The sequence below is a fragment of the Rhynchophorus ferrugineus genome, unplaced genomic scaffold (genome assembly GCF_030347505.1).
Source record: "Rhynchophorus ferrugineus isolate W39M unplaced genomic scaffold, kcgeb_rfMv2 rfM2, whole genome shotgun sequence".
NCBI classification, from domain to species: domain Eukaryota; kingdom Metazoa; phylum Arthropoda; class Insecta; order Coleoptera; family Curculionidae; genus Rhynchophorus; species Rhynchophorus ferrugineus.
Window position 1 is genome coordinate 68,192,189 of NW_027472581.1, and position 16,040 is coordinate 68,208,228.

Sequence of the window (16,040 nt, forward strand, 5' to 3'; positions counted from 1 at the left end):
TGACAAAACCAACTTAAAAAACTTATGAACTTACGTGTTAAATATTCTTATTTGGTTAACTGTGTTCTTTTTTAGTTAAAATGATTTGTTTAAAACTTAAGACACATCAAGTGTTGCATCTCATGATGTAGTACCATTTTAAATAGAATGCCCACGTTTCCTACGGATCCTGCTCTATGTCAGAAATGACTTTTAGAAATAAATAATGAAAAACTGATGGGAATCTCTTGTGAGGTCTTAAATTAAAGCAAAAGGGGTTGTAACGTACATTTTACACAGAATAACTACAAACTGAAATGTATAAGAGCATTGCTTAACAGGGTTATGGTTTCCAGTTGTTATTTACATTGTAAGTCTTTTATAATGTTAAGTATATATAACTGATTTGTAAAATATAACAAGCCTCCATTTTAGCTATAGCATAGAAGAAAGAAAACATTGATCCAAATATGTTAGGAAATGTGAGTTGAAAAGCCTGGCAGTATGTTAGATGTAATTTGACAAAGCCAGAGACTTTTTTTACTTTGTTGGTAAATGATATCTTGGCTGTTCTATTGAATTCCCAGATTATGCACAAAACTTAACAAGAAGTCTGTCAACTGTTTTGAGCATTCTGAACGAGGCATAATTAGAAAGATAATAGTTAGGTGTTGTTTGTTTTGGTGGATGAGGAAAGTGAACAGAATAGCAAAAGGCGAAAATGAAACATTTTTTATTGTAATATCTAAATATAACATAGTTTATATGGATGATGTACAATTATATACTTACAATAAATATTTAGCAAAGAAACTATTTAAAAAAACATTTCAAAATCAATAGTCTTCAACATGTTCCAAATTCTATAGTTTATTAAATTTTGTAATAATATATTGTTAGTACAATATATTGTCAGTAAACATAGAAAATTCTAAGAATTTTCCTTTGATATAATTGTAATGTAAATTTTACATATATTTAAATAAAATGTATTTTTAAGCTTGTATTGCAGTTTTATTAATACAATTTTTGGGTAGATGATGTGGCTCGGTGAATGGAGGTAAAACGAAATGAAACAGTAGTGTTTACATTATGTGACCATTATTTATTGGCAATATAAAAAAATGTGAAAAATACAAATAATAAAACGGATGGCAGCGGTGTTACCTGGTGACGAGGCTTGGGCAGTCGATGGTGGCACGTCTAAACCAAACGAGGGTTGAGCACTGAATGAATCGAAATAGCCTTCAATAACATCCCAGATAAACGTCTCGGGGTTGCCGCCAGCTATTCGTTATCGGGTTCTAGTTGGCGCTGCTGGCACCCCGCCCGTGTTCAACATCTGGTATTATATTTCTGGATATTTTGTAAATCGTTATTCCACGATGTAAAATTCAACATGCCTCAAGATCGCTACAATACTCCCCTGTCAGAATTTTACATACAATTACTCCAAGCAACAAAACTACAAAAATGTATGAGAAAATATCAAATACAAAAAAAAATTATATACCAAACAAAATGTGCAGCATGAAAAGGGCTTTGAAAAATATGATAATTCGAAATGGTTGTGGTTGGTACGGCTGTTGATATCTTCCGGTCCTACAGATACCGTTGCTTCGGCACTTGAATGTGGTCCATCGACGACGTTGTCAACAAGCTATTTTTCGGAAAGGGCTCCCGTAATCGACGCTGTGGGAGGATCGATTGTTCGACGACGTGGTAGCTTATTTTCTTCGACGACGAGACGTTGGCAATTCTGGTACCTCGGCGAAGACATGACGAGTCTACGGTAACTGCAATCGGTACCTAGCTTCTGGAGCTGCTCTGTGACTAATCCGTAATCAGCTGATACTCGATCAGCGAATGAGTAATCAGGTGCCCTTTACGTAATTCCTCAACAATGTCGTTCTATATTTTGCGTGGTATCGGGACCGGACGATGGAAATGCTGAGATGTACACATTTGGATATAAAGGCCGGTGCCTTGACTAGAAATGATGTAATTTCTTAGAGTCTCTCGAAGAGTATCTTGCTGACAAAGTTGTTAGACGATTGTTATTGTAATCACCGTTGTAACACCTTGTATATCATCAAGATAGTGACCATTATAATGTTTGTTGAATATTTGTATTTTATTTACCACAAAATAAAAATATTTCTTACATACTATTCTATTGTAATTGTGTTAATGTACAAGTAAGGCGTGTACGGGATTAATACATCAGCATGTATTTCCCAAATTAAAATAAAACTAATCTACTTAAGCTAAAGTTAAAAATACACTTATACACTAAACTAGTTCGTGTGGTTTGGTTCGCTTCAAACTTCTGATTTCCTGCGTGTTGTCCAGAAGCTGTATTGCTTCCACGTTCATCTTTTTGATTTTAGGTCAAGTTGAGAGTATCTTCCGACTAACCTTGACTTTGACTCTTGACTTTGAGTCTAATATACTCTGCTTTTTGTTCGACATGATGTTTCCAGTTTAAACTATCATAGAGATATATTCCGAAGCGAAGCAATGGCTTGAAAAATGTTATAAGGGCTTCGCTCCATCAGAAACAACAAAAAACGTTGTTTCGTTGACTTCAAACGTGGTCGTAGAGGTTCAAATGAGGTGGTATCACTAGAAATCATAAAAAATCCACAAAATCATTTTGAATGATCGAAAAGTGAAGTTACGTGAGTTAGCTAACATTACAAAGATATCAAAAAAATATGATGATTTTATATTGCATGAACTTTTGTCTATGAGGAAACTCTGTTCAAAGTGGGTACCGCGTTTGCTCATTGTTGTCCAAAAACAAGAACGTGTTGATGATTCTGAGTAGTGTTTGATCATATTTGCGCCGATATGTGACAATGTCGTCATCTGAGTTAACAGCAACTCGTTACAGGTCTATTTTGAGGCAAAATGGGACTTTTCATGCCAAATGTTATATAGTTGATTATTTATTCACATACAATCTTCATATAATGTATCCAAATAACAGCAAACGAATTATTATTAAAAGAATATGACTTGCTATATACTATGCCTATGACTTGATTTTTAAAGCACATTATAGTAAAAAATATAGAGCGGATAATTTCTACATGAAATTTGCTTTCGGTAACCATATTTTTCAATAAATATATATACGTTCTATATTAAATTAATTCAGGTATATACGTGACGAAGATGATGTAAAAATGTAAAAATACAGCGCATAGTATTAAAATTTAAATTAGAAATGTCGACATCGGATTCGTAATTGCCAGAAAGATGGAGAAAATCAGGTATTAGCGATATACTTTCGAAAGTAGTAATTATCTTGAATAACAAACAGTAAAGAGTTGAATTTACAAAAAAACTTCAAAATTAATGTACTACTCTAGTATATTGCCAAATGTAATCAAAATTTATCTTAATTTGTTTCTGTTCTTTCAGGAGTTCGAATGTTGGATGGTGTGGTCAACGATGCGGTTGAAGCTAAAGCTTTGGGCCTCAACCCGGAACATATTGACATTTACAGCGCGTCCTGGGGACCCGAAGATGATGGAAAAACGGTTGATGGTCCAGGACCTCTCGCTAGACGGGCTTTTATTTATGGCGTCACCAGCGGTAGAAAAGGGAAGGGTTCCATTTTTGTGTGGGCGTCAGGAAATGGTGGAAGACATACGGACTCATGCAACTGTGATGGATACACTAACAGTATCTTTACTTTGAGTATCTCTAGTGCAACACAAGGCGGGTAAGTAAAATAATCCAATAATATTAGATGCATACATGTATTTTGATCAGCGATACCTGTTGGTGAAAATATTAGCGTAGTGTCAATACAAACAACACTGTTACACAATCTAATATAATCATTCAAGTTCAACGATTTTAACATTTATCTACATAGAAAATCTCAAGTTCAGCATTGCATTTTCAACATTCATTTATTTTGTTGTCTAATTTGAAAAAATCTGCTATCAAACAGTTTCAGAAACTTATAATGATGCTGCTGCATCATCATCGGTTTAGGTTGCAACAATTTAAAAATGATAATTTTGACAACCAGAGATCGGCCTGGAGAACTAAAATGAATGAACTGTTTCCACGTCATGCTTTCACTGCTTTCAAAGCAATAGAAGAAGAGTTATCTGTAGCGTTTTGTAACTGGCTATAAAAAGTGCATCCATTACGACAATCATAAGGCCCAAAAGTTGTGGAGTAGTCCAGGATTCACATCAAAACTGAAGGATAAGTGTAGTACTTACGATGTAGTGATGTAGTGTATTACGAGCTACTAAAACTGCAGTATGAAGATGTTACTTCAGATGTCTACCGATATCTATTGAACAAATTAAACCACGCATATCAAGTAACAGGCACAAAGTCATCCGCCTGCATGACGACGTTCGGCCACACATTTCAAGAGTCGGTGAAGGATATACTTTTGCAATTCAAATGAGCTCTGCGCACTCAGAGTACTCCTAAACATAACTTCTAATTACCACTTGTTCTAACCGATGCAGCATGACCTGGCTGGCACACGGTTTCTAAATTCTGAAGAAGATCGATCTTTTGACACGCTATCGCCATATTATAAATATAGAATAAAATTGTCAATAAATGTCATTTTAAAGTTTAAAAAATTATCAAAATAGATGCAAGCATCATTTCATTTCATCATCATTTCAATACATGGATAGCAAACCTTTCATTTTATTCGACATTTTAACTCTGATAGTCAATGCCTAATCATAGGACTCCATAAATCAGCAAATAAATATTTTTTCAGATTTAAACCTTGGTACTTGGAAGAATGTTCTTCAACATTAGCCACTACCTACAGTTCTGGTACACCTGGCCATGATAAAAGCGTCGCCACTGTTGATATGGATGGCAGGCTTAGACCTGACCATATCTGCACCGTAGAGCATACCGGTACTTCTGCATCTGCTCCATTGGCAGCTGGTATATGCGCTTTAGCTCTGGAAGCTAACCCCTCCCTAACGTGGAGAGATATGCAGTATTTAGTGGTACTCACATCTCATTCAGGTCCACTAGAAAAAGAAACCGGCTGGATAACTAATGGCGTTGGTAGAAAAGTATCCCATAAATTTGGCTATGGATTGATGGACGCAGGAGCCATGGTATCATTAGCAGAGAAATGGAATACCGTTCCCGCTCAACATATCTGTAAAAGTCAGGAACTTCTGGAAGATAGACAAATACCACCAACATTCGGTAATTTCCTTTGTTATTAGTTATTTACATTGATATTAAGACATAATCAGTGACTAATGCTAAAAAATGTGGATAAAAATAAGCTGCATTGCTTAAATTCAATTTTCGTTATGCTATTCACTTAAGTTTATAGTAATTTAGAAACTTATACTAAACCTGTTTCATTGCACTTAAGCAATTGTATATATTAAATATATTTTCAGGTACAACTTTGGATTTCTATATGACGGTAGACGCTTGCCGTAATACCTTGAATTATGTACGGTTCTTGGAGCACGTTCAATGCAAGATTTCCTTGCGATTCTTTCCCAGGGGAAATCTAAAAGTTATGCTGACCTCTCCTTCCGGTACAACATCTACACTATTATTTGAGCGACCGAGAGACGTTGTCAGTTCCAACTTTGACGACTGGCCTTTCCTGTCGGTTCATTTCTGGGGTGAAAAAGCTGAGGGTAAATGGCACCTTCAGATCATCAATGATGGCAGTAGACACGTCAACCAACCTGGTATCCTAAAGAAATGGCAACTTATTTTCTATGGTTAATGTAGTGAACCAATAAAAATTTGAAAACTTTAACGGTTTCAAATATTACAGGTACAGAAATCAACCCTGTCCGACTCCACCCATCGAATACAGTCAGATCAACGGACTGGAGAGCACCAACTAACACATTTACTTTCCCAACTCAAGCTCAACCAGTAACGCCAGTGACCAACAATTTCTTTGACCCATCAGAAGTGTTTAACGAATTCCCTCACGTATACTCATTTGCCGGTTCGGATCCAGAAATAGCGATCAGTTCTCTGGACGGTAAAAATGCCAAAGTTCGACAAAACAGCTACAACAATATCGATTTTGACGAGGAAACAAAAGAAGGATGCGATGAACAATGTGACGAACAAGGATGTTTTGGAAAAGGACCAACCAAATGCGTAGCTTGCAGATACAAGCGAATGGACAAGTAAATAATTTTAATATAAATAATCGTTCTTCAAGTATTAGATCATTCACTTGAATGTAATTACCAATTCTTACGTTACAAAATTACCATTAAACATACTCTATGAAATATAAACCAACTATTTATTATATAATATATTTTACTATACAGAACTTGTGTCAGTACTTGTCCACCAAGAAGCTACACTGATTCGCAAGGTGCTTGCCAACCTTGTCACGAAGCATGTGAGACGTGTACTGGACCAGAACAGAAAAATTGTCTCACGTGTTCCCCAGGACATGTTCATATAATCGATTTAGATATTTGTCTTCAACAATGCCCCGAAGGATTTTTTGAAAGTAATTTATCATTTCCAAAAAGTGAACCATACACTTACAATTGATTACTTACAGATTTCGTGGACAGAACTTGCATCCCATGTCAACCAAATTGTGCAGAATGTCAAGACAGACCCGATCAATGTACCAGTTGTGATCATCACTTATTGTTATATCAAAGCAAATGTTTAGCTTCCTGTCCAGCAAACACGTACGAAACTGATGACTATAGGTATGTTTTCAAAAAATTCGAAATATACTAATAATGATTACTTCTTGATCTATTTTAGATGTGCTCCCTGTCATGAATCATGTGAAACCTGTACCGGATCGAATAGTTCTCAATGCATCTCATGTCCTTCCGGGAGGTTCTGGCAAGAAGGTCGTTGTGTTAAGGAATGCCCTGCCCATCACTATGCGGACCACCATCAACGAGAATGTATCGAATGTCCTCCAGGTTGTAGCGAATGCAATGCCACTACGTGCATATCATGCTTAGATGATTGGAAAGTTAATTCAAAGGGACGATGCCAAAGTCAAAATAGCGATAGATGTGATGTTGGTACGTGAATATCATGCTTAAATATCACTATTCATGTAATAATATGGGACACATTTCAGATCAATACTACGAAAATGGATTGTGCAAGCCCTGTCATTCTACCTGTGACTCATGCGACGGTCCTACAGAAAAAGCATGTTTAGCTTGTGCATCACCTCTGATTCTGCAAGGAACAAAATGTGTGGCTCAATGCGACAAGGGTTTTTACAACGAAAGAGGAAGTCAGTTATGTGAACCATGCCTCCATACATGTGCGAGATGCGTTGGTAAAATGAATTGCACCGAATGTAAACCTGGATTACAAGTAAGTTCAATCAGTCAATCAAATTTATAACATCTAAAATAAAATGATATTACAAGAAAAATTATCTCATCTATGGTTTGGATCATAGAGAGAAAAAACCTAATACCAACACACCAGTTTGGGTTTATTAACAAGCACTCAACAATTGACCAGGTCCACAGAATAACAGATGTTATTCAAAAAGCCTACGAAAGTAATAAAGTATGCTCAGCTATATTCTTAAATGTAGCACAAGCCTTCGATAAAGTTTGGCATGAAGGCCTTGTTCATAAACTATAGAAAATGCTACCAAAACAACACACCGAACTATTAAAATCATACATTACAACCAGAATGTTTGGAGTCAAACAAGAAGAAGCTTACTCCACAATAAAAGAAGCTAAAGCAGGTGTACCACAAGGAAGTGTGGCCAATGCTTTATCTACTCTACACTTGTGATATACCACTAATAGGGAATATTACAATGGCTACATTTGCTGATGATACTTCGATTATAGCTGTCGGTGACAACAGTGAGGAAGCTTCACCAAAATTATAACATGCAAGTGACAATATAAATAATTGGACACAAGCTTGGAAAATAAGAATTAATGAAAGTAAATCTGTACATGTGCAGTTTACCTATAAACAGACCGTACAAGCACCAATAACATTAAATAATACTATCATTCCATATAGCAACAACGCTAAATATCTCGGAATGAATCTTGATGCAAAACTTCGCTGGAAGGAACATATAAAGAAGAAAAGAAAAGAACTGGAAATAGGAAAATGTACTGGCTAATTGGAAGAAAATCGCAATTATCAATACATAATAAATTGCTGTTATATAAGCAAATACTGAAACCTATATGGACATACGGAATTCAATTTTGGGGATACTCTGCAAAGAGTAACATAAATAAAATACAAATTTTTCAGAACAAAGTCCTGAGAGGTATTGTGGGACACCCAAATACTATAGAACTATTACCTACATCGAGACCTTCAGATACCCACAGTCAGTCAAGAAATCAAGTGAATTGCAAGGGGGCATGAAGAAGCTTTTAGATACCACCAGAACAGGACACAGACTCAAAAGAATCAAACCACCTGATCTTTAGTAGTGTTGTGTAGTGAGGTGCATATAATAAAAAATACAGCAGTGACATGTATAAACATTAGTTCACCAGAGACTGAGATAGGGTTGATGGGTCCTCCGAGTTATGTATCTAGATTTAAGTTATCATAAAGACAAATTCTAGATTAGACGGAAACGACTAGTAACAATGTAATAATTAAATAACAAAAAAATCTATGGTTTGGTTTAATCAGAACTCAGTTTAATAAGACATAAAAGCACTTTAATTAAAACAGCAAGTTATCAACATTTATTTAAAATAAAAATGTATACCATTATCCATTAAATATAAGATTCACATTTTTTAGTTTAGAATTACATATTTTTCGGTAATAAAACATTTTACAACTGTTAACTTTAAAACACAAATTTGGGTTTGAATTCAAATTACCCATAAAAAGTAAATTTGTTTTTAATGAAATATATATTAATTTGGCTAAATTGAATCTATATCTTTCTTTATTTCTAGTTGCAAGGCGGTGAGTGTCATACAGCTTGTGCTACTGGTTATTATAGCGACAAAGGTCTCTGTGTGAGATGTTATATGAGCTGTAAAACATGCAGTGGACCAGGACAGGATCAATGTGTTACCTGTCCCAACTCCTGGCAACTGCTGAACGGTGAATGTCGGCCAGATTGTCCAGAAGGTTATTACAAGACGGATTATGGATGTCAAAAATGCCACTATTCATGCAGAAACTGTCCAGGTATACATATTATAATCTAATTACATTTTGTACAGATATTAACTCTACCTATTTTTACAGAATGCAAGATACAAGAAGATAAAAGGAAAATTAACGTCGAGGCGCTACTGTTATCCGCCCAACCAGTTTCTACTTTGCAATTCGTAAATCCTTTCAATTTCATCACGGGTCTAGCAATCATAGCTTGCTTATGCATTATTATTCTGTTTATCGTCATATTTTTAGTTCTCCAGGTTAGTATGTTTATATTTATGCATAAAAAATGTATACACAAGCTATCTCAAGAGAAAATATAACTTGACAGCATATCACTAATACAATCTAATGGTCATGGAGCAGCTTTTTGTCATTTGGCGACAATTAATAAAATATTTTCTGATGTATTATATTTGTTTAGTTTACTGTGAAAATCGAGTGAATCTGAAGAACGCAACATTTTGCTTATTCAACCTTATTTATGATGTTCTACAATTGACTGATTCACCAAACAATATTTTCCTTTGAAAATGAACAAAGAGGCTGATATAACACTGGAAAAAACTAAAATCTGAGCGAAGGTACTCATAACACAGTGGAAAATATGGAGAGTATTAAGCAATCAGTTCGTTACGACCTAAACCTTTTCTCAAATGAAATTCTTTACTTAAATGTGCATAAATCATATTTGCACTAGAAAAAATCCAAAGCTACATTCTACATTCAAATTGTGCTACAATTAAAATCCTAGACTGCCAGTCAGAGACTTAAAGCTTACCAAAATATTGATCTCGGTTTTCATTTTTGTCTTAATGCATACATAAAGAAGCAAAACATCCTCTGCTGAGATTCAATGAATCCGAAATACAAGCTTAATATGTCCCAGCATTCAGCACAAATGCACTAAAATATAGGCTGTATAGGATGTACCTATAGCAAGTATAAGTTTGAGAAATGATGGAACATATTTAAACATTTTTTGGATGGATATTTTTTTCTCAAATTTTTTGAGACGTATATTTTCGTTAAAAATATTTGCAAGTCTCATAACTTAAACAATATAATTCAGTAACTACATCCTAGACAAATGTTATGTACATAACTTAGTGATATGCATTATATAAATATTTATTTTGATTTTTGCAGAGGAACAGTATTCAATCCCAGCAACGCGGATATAGCAGAGTATCGATCAAAAAACCAAAAGTAACCTGCAACTACAACGTGGTATCTGTTAGCGATGGAGACTCCAGCGATTCGGACAGCTCAGAAGGACACAACTTGATACCACCGAAATCCGATAGAATAGCCTGTTGAGTTTATGCTATGTAAAATAAAAACTACCCCTAGTGTAAATAACTTTGTACAAACCCCACGTGACTATGCGTCATACTATTCCAGTGTTGTTTTTGTACCTATATTTGTATCAAGTCACAAAACATATTGTATCGGACAGACGTTTCATACAGCATCACTTAATTTCACCCTTTAATCCTGATTAAATAAAAATAACTTTTCAACAATTTAACACATAAATAAACGTTAAAAATATATTATAACTCAATAAAATCCAAGTATACTAAATTAAATTCTTAAAATTATTGATAGGTATAGTATAAAACATGCTATGTGAAACGTCACTTAAAATGCTTTAGCCAATTTTGTGATATTTCTAAATGAGATATGTGTTACCATAAATATTTTATATAACTTTACGTACGTTTATTGTACTGAAGCAGGTTGTACCGTGAGATGTAACATTAAAAATAAAAACTCAAAAAATACCGCTGAGAAGTATCAGTATGCTAAAATAAGAACAAACAATTAAACTAAATGAATGTAGCTAGAAAATATATCTATTAAATGTAAATATTATTGTAACAACGTATGAAATATTGTACCAAAACAATTCTGTAAAATATTGTTCATAATCTAATGTGATCAGGTATATTGGTTGGATGACAGTACTTTATTAATAAAAACCATCATGCAAAATTATTGACTTAGATGTAAAACAAATTTTATACTAGATAATTGGATAAAATCGATATTGTAAAAAATGAAGCTAGGTAGTTTGGTTCAATTCAAACTGATCATCACCACTTTATACGAACCGGAAATCTGCTATATATAATTTGTTCAGAAGAAAACTGACCACAATAGGTTCGTCCATCGATATGGACGAACGTATAAAATGGTGGATGAGTACTTAAAATTAAACATATTCAGCATAAGTATAAGGAGCTTATCTGTATGATTGTCAGTTTGAAAGTATAATAAATGTGTCACGCCCTGAGCCTGTGATTTTATCACTAATGACAGGTTTGTATTGAAGATATGTAAAAATAAATATATATAAATAAATTTTTAAAATGAAACTTAAGTGCTCTTTTATGTCGTAACGTTAAATAATAATTATTTTTAAATGTATACAACTGTATATAATCAATAGTGGCTATTTGGATATTTAGGTCAAAAAAAGTGAAAAAAAAAGAAACGAATATTATTAGAAAGAACCAGTATCAAAATTAAGTTACACATTAATGAAACGTTCATATATGAGTTCAGTTTAAAATTTAATACAGAGGGTACTGTGTATATGCGTAACAACAAATTATATTTGCATTAGTTATTTGTTCCATACATATGTCATATTTTTGAGTGAATGCAAAAGATAAACTGTATAGAGTACCCTCCTAGAGGCATATATAAATCCTCATGTAAAACTTATGTATTTTTATAAAAAATTATTTCTGTTAAATTTTAGTTAATAATACCAATTTAAAATAAAATTAAATGTGTTTTTATAATTTGTTTCATTTTCATCCCATTTACTAATAAGTCCCAGAAATGCTAAAGTTAATACTAACAGATACAATATTTGAGACAGAACAGAGAGAACAGAAACAGACATTTTAGCCTAATATTAAATCATCGTTAATAATATCAATATTAAAGTTTGGTCTAGTACTAATTATATTTATATCTAAAAATTATATTTAATTTTAGGGATTATATTGCTTTTCAGTACGATATGGCGAAGGAGCCTTTTTAATTTCATCTTAATTTATAATTTAACCTGTACATCGTAGGTTAACATTGAATTAAAACAATGTAAAATTTATATAAATCAATGGATATCGTCCAAGTTCATGATTTCACATGCGATAATAGCTTTTGATATATCATATTGACTTATTTCTTACATTACATCCCCAAATAATTAACTATGAGAATGATAGGATGAGAATTATAGGATCGGAGAATAAGCTCTAAGAAATGTCGTTTGAAAATCAAAAGGTTCCTCACGGGGCTCAAATCATTTATCTGAGTTCGGGGAGTGACGCCCCCGGGGCCCGAGTCATTCCTTAAGCCAAGTTGTTATGCAACTCGTGATGATGGCTGAATGCCAAGTGAGGGTCATCACTTTTTAATAACAGAGCCTACAGAGTACCTCCCGCCCCTCTGTACTATTTACGGTTACTGTAGCACGGAGCACTACTACAGCAGATCTGTCTTTCTTTCGTACCCGTGGTAATAATAAGACCATTGTAACACTTTCAGATTTCCCGCCTTAATAAGGTCGAAAACACCCCGGATAGTGTCATCACTGTAACACTATAGCTTGGAGCAATTCTACAAAGGATTTGTGTTTCTTCCATAGTCGTGGGAACAATATGGCCACATCAAATTTTTTTGATATTCTCCCCTCTCAGTGTACAAAAGACCCAGGATTGCGATCAAAAAATTCTCTTCAAAAAATATTAAAAGACAGTTTCCCCATACCTTAGCCGCAAGTTGATCACCTCCATCGTAGGAGAAATGCCCGACACAAGAAAGCACAGCAGATCAAACAGACAAACAAAAAAAGACAAACCCAGAGGAAGATGGAAATTCTAGTCCTAAAGAACAATCCTAATACTATAAACTGACAATACTCTATGTGAGAGAAAGAAATGAAATACTGCGACAGAAACTGTTGTTGAACTGAAGAAACTAGTTAACTATTTGATTATAATCGATAAAGAGGGCCTCTTAACTTAACCAAACGAAGGTCTTCCTTATTAAACTCGATAAATTAGGTTGATGCAGTAGTCAAGGCGACAGGATGAGCAGACTTTGTTTGTAACTTTGTAAAATTTTATTGCGAGTTCGACTCTTGCTGGGGCATGAATATACATTATGTACTTGAATGAACATTACATTATGTACATTAGTGTACTTTATGCTTATGATTGTAATTTTAAATGTTTTTATAGGCAACAGCGGAAAAACCGATAAGGAATAACCATCCCAGTCACGTTTGTAACCATCTAAGTAAGACCAGATGTCTTCTGGGATGGTCTCTAAGTTGGTCACTCGCCAATCGGTAGGCTTAATTCTGAGGACCGTGGTTCAGAGCCCACGTTAAACAGAAGGTCCAGTCCAGATAATACCCTCGTTGTTAAAAAAGGGACTTCAAAATATAACAAACCGGTGGTGTGGCTCCGGTATCGTACTTAGCAGATTAACTAAGCCCCATGGATTAGATAATAAGAGTGGGTTCATTAAAAGCTTAACTCTTCAACAACCATCAATCCCTCAGTAACCTTTGAGGGGTATAAATCATATTGTTAAATATAGTTCAATATGAAGAAACTAATAATTTTTGTAGAACATTGAGATTGAGTAAAACTCCAAATGCAGGAAAAAAATCACGCTGCATATTTATCTTTAGATGACTTATAATCGATAACCACTAAAATGATTTTTATCATAAAAATAAGATAATAAGAAAAAATCCGAAGATTACTGATGCTGTATCTAAGCGCAAAGCAAGGTCACGTATAACGTAAATCCGTTAAAATACGGAATATTCCATAAAAAGATCCCGTACTACAAAGTTTGAAATTTAAAGAAAAATAAATGAATAACTAATTATTTAAGTACTTAATTGTATTTTATAAATTGCAATTGTATTTTTTTTTAAATAATGGCGAGTGTTACAAAGATGATTAACAACAAAAAACTTTAGTAGTAACAGAACTTTAGAATATTATTTTAACTACTACCTTGTTAATTTTAAAGTCGGTGCCGAGCAACAAATTAGATTTGATTTGTTGGTAATTTAATTTTGTGTATATTTCACAAAATTATATTATTATTTTTGTATTGGTTAGGCTCAGTACCGACTTCAAAGTGATCAGTTGATAGTGGTTAAAATAATACTGTTAATAGATAAATAGATTTAGGTAGTATTAAGCTCATACACAAGTACACACAGTGTATATAGTAGAATATAAAATATGTGTATTAATTATTACAACGATTATTATGTACGTATTTTGTTTTAAATGTTTTTTTTTAGTTAAACTTAAAATTTTGATTATTTTTTACTTTTTAGTGAGTTCCTTATTTATTTCTTTGAAGTCGGTTCAATTTTTTTGTTAATGTTTATGTATTTTTTCTTTTTTGTGTTAGATATTTACTTTAGAATGGGTACGCCAAGTAAAGTCGCAACCCATATGAGAAAAAATAAGAATAAAGACATAATGATTAAAAATAAGGAAAGCTTCAGGCCCCGGTGTCAGCTACCTCGTCTAGGTGATTTGACAAATGTTCTAATCAAACTAGAACAACAAAAAATTGTTGCCCCCATCGGGAATTGAACTCACGGTATCTCCGTGTATTTTATCCGCATGTGAGCTGAACGCCAAAGAAATATTTGCCTGCGATATTTCTACGCCTTTTGATATGATAGGTTAGTGCTTAAAAAAGCAAACCGAATGGCTTTTACACAGAACTACTTCCGATTTTCCATCACATCAGCTCAGAAATAACATTATACATAAATATCTGATTATTTTAGGTAAAAAATGTATGAAAACCTTGTACATGCCTCGAAATTTGAGGTTTTCCCTCAATTTCCTCCCTTCCCCCATATGATCCTCAGTTTCTTTTGAATAGAAACTATTTAAGCTAAAGTTAAAAATACGCTTGTCCACTATAAAAGTAGATTAATTTATGGTATCCGATGACCGAGAAAGCTTTTTGGGAGAACCTTCTGGAGTAGGGATGTTGGCCACCGAAAAAAATAACGATATTTCCATATATCGATATTATAAAAAATAATAAAATATTATAGTGAAATATTAGTCTAAAAATTTTTTTTTCCTAAATATTTCTTCTTTATAATATTTTATATTTTTCTATATAATTTTAAAGGTTTATTAAAAATTATATTTAATTTATTTTGAAAAAAATTTTGAAGTGAAAAAAAATCGGCCAAAACTATCGATATTTTTTCTGCATCTCTATTATGCGGGTTTTTATTATCAAGTACACAGCAGTGAAAAGTTTGGCATTTTTGGAACGATACTAATTGTCGTAAAAGAGAGGCAGGCCGTAAGAACGGCGAAATATAAGAAGCTACCATATTTTTGTAGAAAATTACCTCGATTTGGAAGATGACCATAAAAATTGATTTCAGGGAGGCCATCAACTTTTCGGGGTTTCCGATGGTACAGTCTACCTGTGGTAAAACCCGCGGTAATCTGTTTCACCATTACCGCCCTGGCAACCGACCTGTAAAATGTTGGAAATTGTTACGTAAGAGACGTACGTATTTGTAGGATGTCTGAATATTTTGCAAGAGAATATATTCCCATTCTTGTAACAAAATACTAATTACTAATGTCAAGATAATCATATGCATGAATGAGTGGACCAACTAAATTCCATGATATTGCCGTCGAAAACATAACGAAACCTCTACCCTGCTTGACTGTAGAAAACAGGCAGTCAGTCCGGATGGCGGACTTTTTATGGAGTTTTCTATACAAAATCTTAATAAGCTTCTTTCGGGGTTGGGGGTTTCACAATCGCAGCTCTTCCATTAATTAGCTTTGTAGAGC

The 16,040-nt window shown here is 33.8% G+C and overlaps 1 protein-coding gene across 2 annotated transcripts in view; it reads left to right on the forward strand.

Annotated features, from left to right (window-relative positions):
* Positions 1–11,957, forward strand: part of Fur2 (furin-like protease 2) — a 1,295,077-nt gene extending 1,283,120 nt beyond the window's left edge. For both annotated transcript variants that reach the window (XM_076396174.1, XM_076396175.1), the window contains exons 8-18: positions 3,409–3,712; positions 4,751–5,199; positions 5,403–5,738; positions 5,795–6,161; positions 6,312–6,499; positions 6,554–6,710; positions 6,769–7,040; positions 7,100–7,344; positions 8,934–9,171; positions 9,232–9,404; positions 10,294–11,957. In XM_076396174.1, the coding sequence (XP_076252289.1) occupies positions 3,409–3,712; positions 4,751–5,199; positions 5,403–5,738; positions 5,795–6,161; positions 6,312–6,499; positions 6,554–6,710; positions 6,769–7,040; positions 7,100–7,344; positions 8,934–9,171; positions 9,232–9,404; positions 10,294–10,464 (2,900 nt within the window). In that variant the 3' untranslated portion in view covers positions 10,465–11,957. The remainder of the gene's footprint in view (positions 1–3,408; positions 3,713–4,750; positions 5,200–5,402; positions 5,739–5,794; positions 6,162–6,311; positions 6,500–6,553; positions 6,711–6,768; positions 7,041–7,099; positions 7,345–8,933; positions 9,172–9,231; positions 9,405–10,293) is intronic.
* Positions 11,958–16,040: the final 4,083 nt, after the last annotated feature.